This window comes from Nelumbo lutea, chromosome 3 (genome assembly GCF_056320005.1).
Source record: "Nelumbo lutea isolate HS-2025 chromosome 3, American lotus-T2T, whole genome shotgun sequence".
In the NCBI taxonomy this organism is placed as follows: Eukaryota; Viridiplantae; Streptophyta; class Magnoliopsida; order Proteales; family Nelumbonaceae; genus Nelumbo; species Nelumbo lutea.
The window spans coordinates 112,764,151-112,782,071 of record NC_142686.1 but is presented as its reverse complement, the minus strand read 5'-3'; the positions used below and the strand labels follow the sequence as shown (position 1 = coordinate 112,782,071).

Here is a 17,921-nt window from a genome sequence, read left to right as displayed (position 1 = left end):
AGGCTTATTTCACAGCTCAAGGGGTTCAGATGTTGCATTCTACCAGCTACCATCCGCAGATAGGTGGACAATCAGTTGCTTGGAGACATACCTGCGGTGTTTTGTGGGTGATAGGCCCAAACAGTGGGCCCAGTGGCTGCCCTGGGCAGAATATTGGTATAACACCACGTTCCAAGTTTCAGTTGGAACGACGCCCCTTAAAGTGCTATACGGCTATGAACCTCCTTCCATTCTGCCGTATGAGCCAGGTACTTCGTCGGCTGCCAAGGTAGAAACACAGTTACAAGCAAGGGATAATACTATCAAACTCCTCAAATTCCACTTGCAACTATGACAAGAAGCATCGAGAATTAGAGTTCTCAGTTGCAAGGTTTAAAATGTCGATGTCGATGGAAATGTCGCTTACCAAAATATAGGATATATGTCGGAAATGTTGAGGGGAAATATTGTAAAAATTAGAGACATTGTGGAAATATTATGAAATATGCAAAGATATTTTGTAAAATGATAAAAGAAGCATTAATACATATTTATAGACTATTATCTTATTCCCAACCATTATATAAAGCTAAGAAACTAAGATCAATAACAAATTAGTAAATGACGATTTACTGATTTATTATGCATTTTGATGTTTTTACAAGGTTATCTGATATTTTCTTTTCTTATTTTTAATTCTGATTTATTATAAATTCTAATATATTTATTTCACAGTGGTAAATAGAAATGCATTTATTCTGATTTTTTAAATATTAAAGTTATAATACATTGTGCTTTATTATAAATTTAATAAACTGATTTTCCTTTTTGTAGTATTAAGATTATGATAAATTCTGATTTCTTATAAAACTTAATGAATTTATTATGATTTTTTATATTAAGTGTAGAATATGATTTATTATAAAATTTAATAAACATTTTCTAATTTTAATAAAATACTAACTAGTTAATATTTTATTGCTTGAAAAATATTTTATGTTTTATATTATAAAGTAATTAATTTGTTATTTTTTTATATTTTGTTAATTATTTTCTATAAATATTAAATTGAAATTATTAATGGAATAATTTATATTAATATAATATACTAATATATTATATTATTAATGTACATTAGTCGACATCCTATCGACATAATAGGAAAAATTGTATTTTTTTGGTTATTTGGGCCGATTTGGTCGACATTTTCGAAATATAGGAAATGTCGACCGAAATAATGTATTTTTATATTACCATCCATTTTCGTGTTGGTGAGCCTCGACATCGACATATGTCGGGCGACATTAGCAACATTTGGCGACATTTGAAACCATGCTTAGTTGGGGATTGGGTTTAGACCTCCTTGGTGAGGAGGGCATCCCAGAAGCTATCTCCTAGGTATTTCGGCCCATTTCAGGTGGCAGAACGAATTGGGCTTGTGGCCTACTGTCTCCACTTGTTTGCTGGGTGCCGGCTGCACCCCGTCTTCCATGTCAGCTTTCTGAAGCCATGCTTGGCTTCCACCGATATCACCAGTCCCATCCATCCACAATTCACAGAGGAAGGGGAAGTGGTGTTTGAGCCTCTACTGATCAGAAATCTACGTTGGGTTCGCAAGGGCAGTAAGGTCTTTAAACAGGCCGTAGTTGTGTGGCGTGGACTACCTCAGGAAGATGCCACGTGGGAGGACTATGACCAACTGCAACACCAGTTCCCTACACTCGACCTTGAGGACAAGGTCATTCTTGAAGGAGACAGGAATGTTAGGCCCAGCGGAGGGGAAGACTTGAGCAGTGTAGGTTAGGCCCATCAGGCCCAGGCGCCAGTCCAGAATAAACCCAGGATCACGCGAGTGACACCACCCATCACTCTCGTATACAACCGACGTCCATGTTTTGAAAATTAATCATGTACCGAGAACATGCACTGAGAATGTCAGAATCGGTTATAGTTGCAGTTGGCCATTTTCTATATAGGCCATTCGCGAATGCATGAAAGCAAGAAGAATCATTGAGATTTTCCCTCTCTCTCTCTTGTCTTCTTCCTCTCATCCATTTCAGGAGGGTGAGCTCCCTTGAAACAGCTCACCAGTGAACATACCATAGCAGGGCTTACTAGATGACTTGTGGAGGAATTGGTTAATAATAGCTAACACTTCAACAAACAAGAATAGAATTTTATCAGAATGGGTTCCTCCTTTGGAAGACATCATCAAGTTGAATTTTGATGGAAGCAACCAAGGTAACCCCGGGCCTTCAGGTATAGGGGGTGTCCTGAGAAATAAGGACAGCAACATAATCTCCTTATTCTCAGGGCTGGTGGGAGTGGGGTACTCCACAAGGGCAGAAATCCTTGCTGCAGTACAAGGAATTCAGATTGCTAACCAACTTGGGGTGGAGCATCTCCTAGTTGAAGGGGACTCTCAGGAGGTAACGGGGTGGCTTCTAAACCCGGATACTACCATTTGGGGCTACAAAGATCTCATAAAAAAAGTAAAGTGGTTAACCAGCAATATGAGAGTTGAGGTAAAATGGGTTAGCAGGTCTGCTAATTCTATGGCTGATTCTTTAGCCAAACAGGGGGTTTCCAGGGAAGATCTTTTTTGTGCTACTTTGTAAGTTATTAGTAATCTGGAAACTTGTACTTAACTAGCCTGGAGAGGTTGCCACTCATGCCTCTCCTTGGGGACTTTGTACTATTGTCTATTGCTGATTAATAAATTTATTTCAATTATCAAAAAAAAAAAAGAGAAAATTCCTACTCCTTCAACAGCTACCGAAAACAACCATTGAGAAGAAGAAAGAATCCATTCTCTCTTCTTGGGGGCCATAGAGTCAGATTCCTGCAACTCTTTTAACAAGTGCAAGGTGAGCTGATTACAGAAAAAAAGGAGGAAAAAATGGCTGAAAAGAGGAGAGAAGCTTAAAAGTGAAACTGGATGAGTACAAAAATAACTAGAATTAAGCTGACGAAAAAAGACTAGAATTAAACAATCAATAGTGCATAGTCAAATCTGAAATAGGAAAAATAAGAGGATAAACTAAAATTTGGACCTGTGATATCAGGTTAGCAGGACCAATCAATTTCTTCTGACACAAACCAGTAATAGAAATTGGGTGGAAGAACAATGCCAAACAGAGAAGATTCCTGCAACTCTTTTAACAAGTGCAAGGTGAGCTGATTACAGAAAAAAAGGAGGAAAAAATGGCTGAAAAGAGGAGAGAAGCTTAAAAGTGAAACTGGATGAGTACAAAAATAACTAGAATTAAGCTGACAAAAAAAGACTAGAATTAAACAATCAATAGTGCATAGTCAAATCTGAAATAGGAAAAATAAGAGGATAAACTAAAATTTGGACCTGTGATATCAGGTTAGCAGGACCAATCAATTTCTTCTGACACAAACCAGTAATAGAAATTGGGTGGAAGAACAATGCCAAACAGAGAAGACCAGGTTAATGAAAGATGACAACAGCAAAAACAACTACAGTAGAGTGAAGAATGGACGATTAATGTAACTAACAGATCTGAAGGCTTTACCTCTCTGAAATGGGAGAGATGCTTTATATTAAGACTACAAAACTTGACTTTGCCTTGTCCTAACTATATGGGGTTAGCTGCATTAATTCTGTTCTACCATTCCACTCTGTTCAGTGCCCATCTCCATTGTTAAATTATGTGCCCTTAAATCATTTCTCACTGCTTCAATGACCTTGCCCTTCTTCTAGACCCTTCAACTTGCAATAGATCACTTCTCAGCCTTTTACAAGATTTGATGTTTATTGTCCCCTTACTGAAAAGTTCCCAGGACTAAGAACTTTTGACTCTTTTATGCAGGTTAGCGAGGATCCCCTTACGGTTAAAGTTGATCATCTTAAGGTGTGCTATCCCTGTCTCAAAATTTTCTCTTTATTTGGCATAAGAACTTAGATTTTTTTTTTTTGGAGTTCTTTATGAGTTGTTCAAAAGATATCTCATTTGCATATCTACTTCTCACATCTTGTTGTTATCTCTGTTGCAGGATAAACCTTATAATAAGGATGATGATGTTATTAAAGCCACATCTTTTGAAGTTATAGCAACCCTAAGGGATGTTCTTAAGACAAGTTCCTTATGGAGGGATCATGTCCAGACATATACCCAGGTTTGTCCCTATTTTTATGTATTTTGGTTTTTAGTTAAACTCTTTGTAAATGTTGCATGCATTTGAATTTTGTTACCTAGTAGGATTCATTACCATTTTGCTCTCGTATACTAGGTTGGGCTCTGGAGGCTTTTGAATTTACTGAATCTGTAGATGTGCGTATCTCATATTTCTAATAGTAGAAATTACCCTCATTGATCACTTGTCTGCTTCACTTGGGATTCTATTCCTTGCATTTATTTGCTTCTCATCCTCCTACTCTAATGGAACTGTTGAATTCTTTGGATGTGAACATCAATTCATTGTTGAATTCTATCTGTTTAATAATTCTACTGCCAGTTAAATGATGGAAGAAGAAGAAAGAAGAAAGGGAAAAGGAAGAAAGATGAGGGAGGAAAGAAATTAGGGAAAGATTGGGTAAGTCATGCCAACATATTGTTCTTTATTTAATCAAGTCATAGGGATGTTTTAAATTCTCAAAGAACCATTCAACCTAAAAGCTTAAGCTATTAGGTGAGGTCCTTGAATATGTTGATATTCTCTAACACGCCCCCTCACACGAAAGCCTATTGGACTTGAAGCGTGAACAAACACAGGCCCACCCATACCTTGTGCTGAAACTTATTTAATTATAATGGGGGTAACGGGGATCGAACACTAGACCACTTGGTCAAAATGGCTCTGATACCATCTCAAAGAACCATTCCACTTAAAAGCTTAAGCTATTAGGTGTGGTCCTTGAATATGTTGATATTCTCTAACATAAATAAATACTCTAAATAGTACTTTTAATGAAAGTAAATAAACATAAACCTTCTGAACTGAATTGATCTAATTTCCTTGCAACTCAATAAAAATTCATATGAAAGGTTAGCTGGTTAGGTGTATAAGGTGATAATCCAAGGAAGTAAATAAATGGTTATGATGCCTAGTTTTTCAGCATTAATCTTAACGAAGACAAATTAACACAAATATACTGAACTGAACAAACCAAATTATCCTTGCAAGTAAATAATAAATTATATCAATTATTAGGTTTATGAAGTGGTGAGGTTCCCCAAGGTATTATTATCAAGGTGTCATCATGAGATTCTAAAGTGGTGCTGGGCTGGCTTAGAAATGATAACCTGGTTACATGGCATTTCCGAACAATTATGAGGGAAGTAAGAGCTTGGGGAAAGGACATTATTATCAAGGGATTCCAGGGGGTGCCTAGAGCTGCTAACAAATTTGTAGGCACCTTAGTAAAGCAGGGGGTGAACAGATGGCTGCTCTTTGGGGGGGGGGGGGCGGTACAAAGGGCTTTTTAATGTAAATGTAAACAGTTAAAGAAAGTTTTTCCCCCCCTGCTTTGGGGTGCTGGGCACTGTTTTGTATATACCCATTCTTTTTCTCACAATCAATAAAATTCAACATGCTATCCATAAAAAAAAGTTTTCCAAGGTATTAAACTAATGCCTATTATTTCTCACTTGTCAAGTAGGAAGAGTCATCCTTATAAAGGAACTTCTGTCGGTATATTAGACTTCTTTTGATTGTTATGTACTTGATATCTTGGCATCAGTTGTTGATACAATTGGAAAAAAAAAGATTGACTTCATAAGAAATCTTTTTTTTTTAATAATTGGGAGGGGTGGATTTCAATTGATGAAATGGGAGTTAGTGCACAAACACAACAAATTAGGAGGTTTAGGTTTTAGAAGAACTGGAGTAAATGAAGTATGAACAAAGCTCTATTGGGAGATTTCTTTGGAGATATTAGAAAGGAAAAAGTGGCCTAATGAAAAAGGATTGTCGCACGCAAGTATTGAATTGTTTGCTTTAAGAGGTTTTTGTAATGATTCATGGGGAGTGGGAGAGAGAGAGAGAGAAAGAGAAGGAAAAAGAGAGTTACGATTGAGAGAAAAAAGATGCTGCTGGCTGCCGCCAATTTTCTATTTATATTAACTCAATAAAAGAATTTAAATTACAAGTATGCCCCTGGCGGCACACCCTAGAACCAAAATAATAAGAAAAAAAGACAAGTAACAGACTGACTATATACTAAGAAGTCAGCCTACTAACAACAACTATAAAGTAACAATTAAATAAGCCTTACAACACTCCCCCTCAAGTTGGGCTGAATATGTCTATCATGCCCTGCTTGTCACATGACTCATTGTGCCGCGAGCATGGAAGCCCCTTTGTGAGGACATCAGCAAGTTGTTCCTTGGAGTTGACATAAGGGATTTAAATTTCCCTTTTTTCCAAATTTTCCCTTATGAAGTGTTTGTCCACCACAATGTGCTTGGTCCTCTCATGTAGGACAGGGTTGTTGGCGATGTTTATTGCAGCCTTGTTGTCACAGTAGAGGGACATAGGACTATGAACAAAAATTCCAAGCTCCCTTAGAAGATTCTTTAGCCAAAGGACTTCAGCCACCCCATGTGCCATAGCTCTATATTCAGCTTCAGCGCTTGACCTTGCTACCACACTTTGTTTCTTGCTTTTCTAGGTCACCAGATTTTCTCCCACAAATGTGCAATACCCACTAGTGAACTTTCTGTCATCCACAGCTCCTGCCCAATCAGCATCTGTAAAGACTTCCACCTTTAGGTGATTGTGTTTACTGAATGGTAGGCCTGTTCCGGGATATTTCTTCAAGTATCTAAGAACTCTCTCTGCTGCCTCAATGTGTGGTTTCTTAGGAGAGTGCATGAATTGGCTTAGGACCCCAACGGAATAGGCATGTCTGGACGGGTCATGGACAAATAAATTAGCTTTCCCACTAACCTTTGGAACTATTTCACATCTTTCAGAGGTTCACCAATACAGTCACCTAACTTGTGGTCCGCATCCATAGGAGTATCTGCCGGCCTTGCACCTAATTTGTCTGTATCCTGTAATAGATCAAGGGTGTATTTCCTTTGAGAGACAAAGATACCCTTCTGAGCGGGCAACTTCAATCCCAAGGAAATACTTCAGGAGGCGTAGATCTTTCACTTCAAATTTAGATGCAAGGAATTATTTCAAGTTCTGTATCTCTGAGCTCCAACTCCCTGTAATGATGATATCATCCACATACACTATCAATACAACAACCTGTTCCTGACATCTCTTCACAAAGAGTGTATGATCAGTCTGGCATTGTTTGAAGCCCATCTGTTGAACTCCCATGTGAAACTTACTGAACCAGGCTTTGGGAGACTGTTTTAAGCCATAGAGAGGCCTTTGTAGCTTGCACACCTTATTTTCACTTCCCTTGGCATAGAATCCATGGGGTTGAACCATGTATACTTCCTCCTCTAAGTCACCATTCAGAAAAGCATTCTTTATGTCCAGTTGATGCAATTCCCAGTCAAGATTAGCAGCTAAGGACAGGAGAACCCTAATTGAGTTCATCTTAGCTACTGGAGCAAAAGCCTCATCATAGTCAACCCTGTATACTTGTGTGTACCCTTTGGCTACTAATCTTGCTTTGTACCTTTCAACTATTCCGTCTGCCTTGTGCTTAACCGTGAACACCCATTTACACCCCACGGGGTCTTTCCCCTTTGGAAGATCCACCAATTCCCAAGTTTGATTTTTGTGAAGAGCGTTAATCTCCTCCTTCATGGCATCTGTCCTTTCAGGGCATTTTAAGGCTTCTGCAACATTTTTGGGAACAGGGATGCAATCAACGGCCGATAGGAAGGCTCGGTATGAGGGGGAAATGTGATCATAGGAGACAAAATGGGTAATGGGGTGTTTGGTAGTGCATGACCTGACTCCCTTTCGTTGGGCAATAGGAATGTCAAGGTCATTCACAGTAGGAGTAGGGTTAGGGGGTGGACTTACCTCCTGGGAGTCTAGTGGTGTCGGTTGCTCAGTGTTTGGCTGCTCCATTTTTCTATCACATCGCTGATCTCTACGACGTGTACGTTGGAAGACACGGAAGGGAGAATGGTCCGGAATAGAAGGAAGAGATACCTGAACCTACTTCTCCTCTTCCACACTACTACTCTCCCTCTGAGGAGAAGCAGGAAGAATGGCTCCGACTCACAGAAGGACACATCCATAGACACAAAAAACTTATGACTAACTGGATCAAAACACCGATACTCTTTTTGAGAGGAGGGATACCTCAGAAAGACACGAGGAATGGACTGAGGGTCTAACCCTCGAGATGGAGACAAATCATGTACAATGGCACGACAACCAAAGACTCTCATGGGGATGGAAAATAAAGGAGATTGAGGGTACAATAATTGATGAGGGGCCATGTAGTTCTGCACTTTGGAGGTCATGCGATTGATGACATAAGCAACTGTGAGTATCGCATCCACCCAAAACCTTTTTGGAACCTTCATGTGTAACATCATCTTGCGAGTTACCTCAAGGAGGTGTCTGTTTTTCCTTTCTGCAACACCATTTTGTTGTAGTATTCTGGCGCATGAGCTCCTATGAATAGATCTGTGGGAGGCAAAGAACTCATTGAGCTCCCCATGGAAGTATTCTTTTGCATTATCAGATTGGAAGATCTGTATTTCAACATGGAACTATGTAAATACCACCCTCTGGAAGTCTTTCACTATCTTTGGAACTTCGTCTCTACTACGCATAGGAATTACCCATGTATAGCGAGAGTAATCATCGATCAATGTGATAAAGTACTTATATCTGCCCTCAGAGATTACATTGGTAGGCCCCCATACATCATAATACACAACATGAAAAGGAACATTTGATCTTTTATTACTTGAGTGAAAAGTTGTTTTACATTGTTTGCTCAACTAACACGTTTGACACATGAACTCTGACATTGAACATGACTTAAATAAGACCGGAAACAAAGACTTTATTATTTCGAAAGAAGCATGACCTAAACGACTATGCCACAAAAAAATTTGACTCTTATTTGACTGACTCTGTGACTCTAAGGATGACACTGAGAGACCAGCTTTGTTGTCAAGAATGTAGAGACCATCCACTAGGCTTCCTCTACCAATCGTCCTCCCAGAAGTTAGGTCCTGAAAAACACGAGTCAGCAAAAAAGGTCACACTACAGTTCAAAGAGCTTGTAATGCTACTAATTGAAAGCAAATTTATAGGAAGTTGAGGGACATGCAATACACAATTCAGGTTAAGGCCATGGGGAAGAGATATTGATCCTTGGCCTGCAATGGAGGAAAAAGAACAATCTACAAGTCTCACTCTATCCCTTCTTGACAAAAGGCTATAAGACTGAAACAAGTTCGGCTTACTAGTCATTTGGTTGGAGACCCCTGAGTCAATGATCCAAGGGGAATCCGTGGGAGTGACATGGAATGCAGAAGCCGTATTACCTAAAGTAGATGCAAAAGAAGTAGAGGGAGTACCAGTGACTAAGTTGTCCATTTGTTGCAAAGCCCTACCATAAGATTCTAGGTGCTCTCTGAAGGAATTCATTATATCTTCCTTGGGGTCAGACTTAATAGGGTGGTCCCAGGTACTACCGGCAACCTGAGTATCTTGGGTTGCCACATGTGCTGTGCTCATTTTCTTCTGACTTTGACCTTGACCTTTACCCTGTTCTTGATTCTTCGTTGCCCACTTGGGTTTCTCGTGGATGGCCCAACAAGTGTCACGTGTATGTCGTGAACACCAACAGTGGGTACAGAACAACTTATCTTTATCATCAGTCTTCTTAGTGTCACTTTTCTTCCCTGTGGAGTTATTATTTATTGCAGCCAAAGCAACTTGTTGCTCCCCCTCAGCTGTAACCATTACATTCCGCCTGCTTTCTTTTGATTGAACAAGGGAGTATACCTCGTGAACCCTAGGCAACTCTTTGCTTCCTAGGATCTGTACCCTCAACGGTTCATATGTAGGGTTCAATCCCAACAAGAAGGCAAGCACACGTTGCTGAGAGACCAGCTTCCTGTAGGCCTTAGCATCATCATGTTTTCACTCTATAGCCTAATAATGATCCAATTCTTTCCATATGGAGGTAAGGGCTGAATAATATGAAGACAAACTACAGTTTCCCTGTTTACATGTTGAAGATTTAGCCTGTAACTGGTAAACCTTGGCATAATGCCTTTGCTCAGAATAGATAGTTCTGGCCTGTTCCTAGATCTCACTAGCGGTGTCTGCCCACATAAAGTTTTTCTTCACATCAGGTTCCATGGCTGCGAGGAGCCAAGACATCACCATACTGTTTTCTTGGTCCCACCTATCATGTTCAGCTGTCTCACCCTTGGGTTCTTTCACCTTTCCATTAATGTAACCAGCTTTACCCCTTGCTGTTACATAGAGTTTTACGCTCTTAGCCCACTCCAGGTAGTTCAGACCGTTTAATGGGGTAATTGCCATGGGAAAAACCATGTTTTCACCTCCCATACCTGCTGTGCTGCGTGTTGGTCTAACCCCCGATGAAGTTGATTCATAATTTGCCATCAGATGCTACTGAAAAACAGTCCAAACACCACCCAACTACACAGCAGCCACAAACAGAATACCAACCCTCAAGGAATTTACTTCTAGGATGTGAGGAAGAGAACAAAAAACACTGCTGAAAACAACTCTGAGAAGGTTCAGTCAACACCACAAGTCATTAAACCAGCCTGGTAATCAGTTCAACACAACCAAGGCAGACATTATTATCAGTCTGACTGTAGGTCATACAGTCTAACAATTCAACATCCAAACAAATATCTATATAACTAAGGAATGAGCCCTACACATCATCGGCCAAAGAAGACTGAAACAAAGAACACACCTGTTCAGCACTTGTATGAAGGTGCCAACCTGAAATCGACTTCACAGCATCGAACACAGGAGGAAGGGAGTCTGTACCAGCATCCCCCTTCTCTGACTAGGGTTTTCTTGGTATTACGACCAAGAAAAAACACAGGAATCAGGAATTGCCGCCAGAAAACTTCTAGGGTTTCCGCCAGTAACTTACTAGGGTTTCCCTGTCTTCCACGTCCAAAACTTTTAAAGAAAGAAACCTTGCTCAGAACAGGAGGGATCGTGGGTCTTTTACAGCCCAGAAAACCTGCTCTGATACCATGTAATGATTCATGGAGAGAGAGAGAGAGAGAGAGAGAGAGAGAGAGAGAGAGGTACGATTGAGAGAAAAAAGATGCTACTGGCTGCCGCAGGTTTTCTATTTATATTAACTCAATAAAAGAATAGAAATTACAAGTATGCCTCTGGCGGCACACCCTATAACCAAAATAATAAGAAAAAAAGACAAGTAACTAACTGATCGTATCCTAAGAAGTCAGCCTACTAACAGCAGCTATAAAGTAACAATTAAATAAGCCTTACAACAGTTTCCTCTACTAATAGTATATTTCTATGGCTAGAAAAAATGATGTTTCATCAGTTCTTTGTTGGTTGTTCAGAACTTGAAGCAGGTAATGTCTCTAGTCTGATTCTTCATGTCACGTTGGCTTAGCTCAAAAGACATTACCTTGGATCAATGTTTTGAAATAAGAAATAAACAAATTGTATGGTGTCCAATTTTCAGAACCTTTTAGACAGAAATTGAGAATGAAAGAAAACTTGAGGTATCAAAGATCTCACCTTTATCTCAGGCTGTAAGATGGTGGAAGGAATGCACCAATGGGTGCTTCTCAATGAAGTTGTTTATGATGCATTTATCAGAAATCAGGTGAAACTTCTCAGATTTGGGGTGCTTGCAGTGATCACTTCCTCCAAGAATGGATGCTTTTGCAAGATTATTGTCCATGGATATCATTTTCTGACCTCAGGTTGTTTAAAAATAGAGGATCCGGAATGTCAAGCCTATGTTTTTTATGCAATATACATGAAGAAGATACTAGGCACTTATTCATCACTTGTAGTTGTGCAGCTTTTTTGGCCTTTATTCTCTTCATTGTTTATAAAGTCACTGCTCAGCCACAGTAGTCCTTTTGAAGTTTTCTTAGTATCTTTTGCTGGAAATAAAAGTTTAAAATATTCTGGATTGAGTGCAGTGTTACCAATTTGTGGTCTGTTGGGGAATTTTCGAAGACAAGAACAGGGTGGTGGTGGTTCTATTCTGGAGCTTTAGGACATCCATAGATCATCATCCAGATCAAACTCATATTTTACTCTGGATATCATTGTAGAGAATGAATAGGTGTACATTTCCTTTCCTTAGTAGTTTTTACTCGATAAAATTTTATTTCTCTTTGTTATTCAATAAAGGATTACTGTTGGAATCTACAAGAGAACCATTCAGTTTTCTTTGTCCTCTAATGGAGGACAGGATATTGATCAAGAGAAATTTTATTGCAAATAAATGAGAGAAGAGAGCTTGCTTGGCTAAGTGCAGCTAGCAAGCCTCAAAGTACAAGCATTGCCTGCCTGCCAGGTCAGGGCCACAATACAGATTATCTTTATTAACTGCCTCCTTAGCAAGAGAATCAGCAAATGTTTCTGTCAGTCCTGGGCTTCACTGAATCTGATAGTTTTCTTTTGCTTTTCAGCCCATGTAAGGATCAAGAAATTCTATTAAATAAGAAAGATAGATGAACTTTTATATTTTGAGATGCTAGTGATTGAAGTTTCATCTGTAACTTATCCTCATCTGCAATATGGTTTTACTCAAGGTTCAAAGTATCGATACGATATGTCCTGTATCAGGTGTATCCTATTGTATCTTTGGGTTTCTGATACACCTATTTAAAGGTGTTTTCAGGAAACTGATGTTTTTATTTATTAAACAATATTAAAATATATCAAACTGAAATTAAAAAAAAACTAAAAAACGTGTGGGGTAAAATGTATTGATACACCCCTGCCGGCATATCGGGGTGTATCAATACTCTAAACCTTGGTTTTACTCGGTACTTTAATGGTCGTAAGGTAGTATTTCTATTGAAATTAGTATTTGGAGTTAAAGTTTTCCTTGTCTAAGGTGCTTGCTAACTAGTATTTCGATTTTTACAAAGTTCTGTAAAGATGGAATTGGTTCTTCTCTTTATTTCCCCAAGTCATTTTTCAGTTATGAAATGGAAGGTTTTTGGGACATTTTGGAGAGAGAACTTTGATTTAACAATTACATGTAAAGATAAATTTTGAATGGCAGAAGAAATTGCCTCATTTAGGATTAGAATTGTACATCTATATTTATGTGTTGGATAGAAGATTGCAGATTGTTTGTTACACAAACAATAAAGCAATCATGAAAAAAACAATCTATCATTCAGATGGTTGTTCTTTGATAAGGGCTTAATGTAAATAGAGCTTCAAGAGGGTTTGTAAAAGCCCTATATTAACACACTAAAAATGTTAGACGTAGGAAAATTACTTTTAATCATTACTAATTGCTCTTTTCAAATTTGTTTTTCTTTTACTGATCAGTATAGAATTCATTAGATAGCGAAAAAGATACACCAGGAAAAATTGAAAAAAGGAAAAACAAAAAGATATACACCAGGGAAAATTGAAAAAAACAAAAACAAAAAGATACACCAGGGAAAGACCTTTAACACCACAAAAACCTTAATCACTGAACTGGCAAAACAATCAACCACAACTTTCAAATCGCATCCACTTCTTGTGTGATATTCTTTAGATGAAAGTAACTAATATACTTTGAGATTTTTGTTGTATTGCATGCCATTATTGGTCCTGCTTCTATGAAATCTCAAATTGTCAATTACTGATTCACTTCTGTTTCCCTGCATTTGCATTAGATATATTGTTTGACTGTCTTAATGATTCTTGAAAGGTTACTTTAGCCAGAAAAGATGCTGACTGTAAAAATGAACTGGCAAGTATATTATATTTTCATAGTTATAGACCAATGAACATGATTGACTAGATTAGATTATTTATTTTTGGTTTCCAATCACTTACTGTTGACAATTGCAGCATATTGGTGACTTCAATTTTCCAAGGTTGGCAGATTTTGGTGCTGCTATTTCGGGGGCAAACAAGCTGCAATGCCAGAAAGTGCTGGAAGAACTTGATGTAAGAAACCTTTTTTAATATATTTTTTTTTCTAGTTTTTCAGAGACTATACGTAAAGTCATAAACATATTAATGCACAGGCAATAAGAATCCACTTTTTTTTTTTTTGATAAATAAGTAAAATTCTATTAAACCAGCAAATAAGAGTTACATGCAACCCGTGGAAAGGCACGAGATGCGACTTTTCCTTTAAAACTGGTTACAGAATTATAAGTATAAAAGAAATTACACAGAAGCCCAAAATAAAGTATCCCGGAGAACCCCTTGTTTTGCAAGTGAATCAGCCATTGAGTTTGCTGATCTGCCTACCCACTGAACTCTGATTGTCATATTCCCTGTTAACCATTTATCCATTTTGAGAAGATCTCTAAAACCCCAAATTACAGTGTCCGGATCCTTCAGCCAACCCACTATCACCTGGGAATCCCCTTCAATAATCAGATCCTCTATGCCTAGCTGATTTGCAAGCTGGATTCCTTGTACAGCAGCAAGTAATTCGGCCCTTAAAGAGTCTTCCACACTCGCAGGACCTGAGTACAAAGATATAATGTTACTATCTTTGTTTCTCAGCACTCTATGCCTGAAGGTCCTGGATTTCCTTGGCTACTCCCATCAAAGTTCAGCTTGATAAACTCCTCCCCTGTTGGCATCCATTCAACCCTGTGTCTGTCCTTCCCGGTAGAAGTATTAGCCACTGCTAACCAGCTTCTCCATAGGTCATCAAAAGAGTATGCATCAAAGAGCTTTAGAGTTTTCAGCCACTGAATTGCCCTTGTCAAAATACATTCTTTAGCTTTCGAGCAGCTCCTTTCTTTTTCACAAAAGATTCTAGTGTTCCTTTCTTCCTAAACTGTCCCCAACAAATCTGCTCTTATGCACTTTCACATAATTCTCTTTCTCTTTGTGTGCCATTCAAAAATAGATGGACAACACAACAAGCTAGTATCAGATGGCAGGTTCCACCAACACTCAAACAACATAAGAATCCAATCCATAAAGCTGTAATAAGAGCCCTCTTATTTATAAGGATCAATCATCCCTTAAGTTGTCTTTGTTGTGCTAAAGCAGTTTAACTTCATTACAAGCTTGTCAAGCTTGTTGACAATATATATGCATATATTGTATTGTCTAATCAAAGCTTATGGGTTTCATGAGTTTTTTTCTCTATCAAATATCTCAGTTTATTACTTATGGTTGTAATGTTTATTATCATGTTAAGATTCATTAATGGAGGAACCCTCCCCCCTAAATATTCTAGATTTCTAGTACAGAACTCTTCTTGAATCATCTAGGGGAATGGATGATGGTATATATGTGTGTGTGTGTGTGTGTGTACATACATAACAACATGCATAAAAGTGCTATATGTACCTATCTATATGTATTGGTTTTGCATTGGACATAGCGATCTCTTAAGTGGAACTTATAATGACAGGACCTCTCTGAGTCTGGATATGTATAATATGCCATAACATGCTTAGCACAAAGAGTTAGGGGTGCAATGGATTGGATCATGATCCGATCCAATCCTATTTGGTCGAATGCGGATCACCCCTATCCAATCCGATATATGTTATATATTTATAAGTATAAATATATAATACATATATATGTTATTTATTTGTTTATAACTATATTATTTATATTGTATTTTTATAAATTTGTTATATTATTTATTTATTTTTAATAAAAGACATGTATATATATGATGAAAATAATTAAAAAATACTTATATTTTTTGTTTTTTCGTTATTTAAATTGTTGTATTTTATTTTTCTTTTAATAAATTATTAATTTTTAACGAAAACAAATCGGATTGGATCAGATCCAAAGACCCAACTTACTGATAGGATTTGAATTCAAGTTGAGGCCTATCAGATCTGACCAGATCTTCAGATCGGATCCAACCTGGCATGAACAGTGTCTGATTGGATTTGGATATACCCTGATTCGAATATGATCAGATCTGTTTGCATCCCTACAGAGAGTTAGCTTCCCTCCATTTCGCCGGGAATTTCCTACTTATATATATGGTTTAACAGATTAGAAACCTTTTAATAAATTAAAACAAGTAATTAAACACAGTTGAAGGGTCTGGAAGAGCTAGGGCCTGGCCAAACCGCCAAAATGGACAAGAGTTGGAAGTAATGAGATATGGTTAAAAGGCCCATGAGTCCAATGACTTTCCAATTGATATGGCACTGAACAGAGCGAATTGCAGAAAGGGCTTTTGTAAGGCAACCCTATATAAGCACAAAGATGTTGTCCTACAGGAGTAAATGCTGAGCCACAAGGATGACGTACTCCATATGCATATACATACCTTGGTGACAGACCCCCATACAACACCACCTGGTTTGCCTACAAGGATGAATTGCAGAACAGGGTTTTTGTAAGGTAACCCTATATAGCTGGAACAAGGCTTAGTTGAGGTAATTAAGTACAGTAAGCACAAAGATGCTGTCCCACAGGAGTAAATTCTGAGCCACAAGGATGACATACTCCATATGCATATACATTACCTTGGTCTACCACAGAATGATAGACCCTCATACAGCACCACCTGGTTTGCTCTCTGTATTGCAGGTGAATCTACTAGAGTGTTTTCTTATCTTTTAATCCTTCTGACCTTCTGAACAAGTTATTCATTCTAGAGGCCAGAGCCCTGGCTGCCCTAATAAAATGTTAGCACCATCTTCTTCTATCAACCCAATCACCACAGAGAAACTCAAACACTGACCTTGATTCTTGAATTGGGCTGCCTGTAACTCTTATTTGCTGGTTTAATAAAATCTTACTCATATATCGAAAGAAAAAAAAAGATGCTATTCTTTTCTCCTTTAGGCCTGAGTGTACAACATATCTTCTCCAACATGATTCTAGAAGGCTTATTGGACATGGAAACATAATCCCCCAAACCTCTCTCTCTCTCTCTCTGTCCCATTTTTTGAGACCTGCGCATCATCTGTGCATTTTCAACCTCTTTATGAATACAGAAGCCGCAAATTCAGGGGACCCTTGTGGTAGTTACCATAAAACAATTATTGTCCCGAAATTCTCAGACAGTAATCAAATTGAAGTTGGTTGAATTGTCAGTATTGTGACAGCTACCTTTCCAATGTAAACTAAAACAGAAGAACTGCAAATGCTATACTTCAGAGGCTTCTGTAAAAACCAGCTTCCCCAGATCTTTATTTACTCTTGAAACATTACAGCATTTAAGCAATTTTTGTGATCAAAGGGGTTCTAGGTTCAATGTTAGTTGGTGGTAATTTGTGTAGTCAATCTAATTTTGTTATTCGACCTCCAAGATAAAACAGAAGCTTCGTGATTTTCTTTGGTGGACGTGGATGATGAAGGCCGAAAACAAATGAATCATGTCACTGTCCATAGAGAACGGAGTTCGAGGAGATATCAACCTGGAGAAGACTTCAAAGAGCTGAGGCAAAAACATTCCTTTTTGAGAGATGTAAAGTGAAGGGGAAGATCACACTGAAGATCAGGGAGTTGCGGAAAGCTATGGTTATGCTGGTTGGGACTGCCGTGATTGAATGGTTCAGAAACTTCGTGGAAAAGGCACTTCAAACAGACACAGAAGCAGAATGGAAAAGTTCCATAGAAGGAGGTGACCGAAGATACTTTGCTGAAAGAAGATGGAACACATAGGGAAGGTTCCTGGTGTTGGTTGAATACTTTGGAAGAAGGAAGAAACAGCTAGTTTGTATCCCTGAAGGGAAAAATAGATCAAGTTGGAGTGAGACTAAAATTTTGTTACAAACTTTCTTAGAAGAAACAAAGTAAAAGATGGGGTTGAAGCAGGGGTGTGGAGAAACGAGCGAACCTTACCCTCAAAAGGAAAAAGAAACTGAAAG

At 38.3% G+C, this 17,921-nt stretch overlaps 1 protein-coding gene across 2 annotated transcripts in view; it reads left to right on the top strand.

Moving 5' to 3' along the window:
• LOC148867708 (lon protease homolog 1, mitochondrial-like) overlaps nucleotides 1-17,921 on the top strand; it is a 56,188-nt gene that overhangs the window by 10,585 nt on the left and 27,682 nt on the right. The window contains exons 5-8 of one of the 2 annotated variants that reach the window (XM_088979260.1): nucleotides 3,816-3,857; nucleotides 4,000-4,122; nucleotides 4,462-4,539; nucleotides 13,951-14,049. In XM_088979260.1, coding sequence (XP_088835386.1) covers nucleotides 3,816-3,857; nucleotides 4,000-4,122; nucleotides 4,462-4,539; nucleotides 13,951-14,049 — 342 coding nt within the window. The remainder of the gene's footprint in view (nucleotides 1-3,815; nucleotides 3,858-3,999; nucleotides 4,123-4,461; nucleotides 4,540-13,950; nucleotides 14,050-17,921) is intronic. The other variant, XM_088979261.1, reaches the window with a different exon arrangement.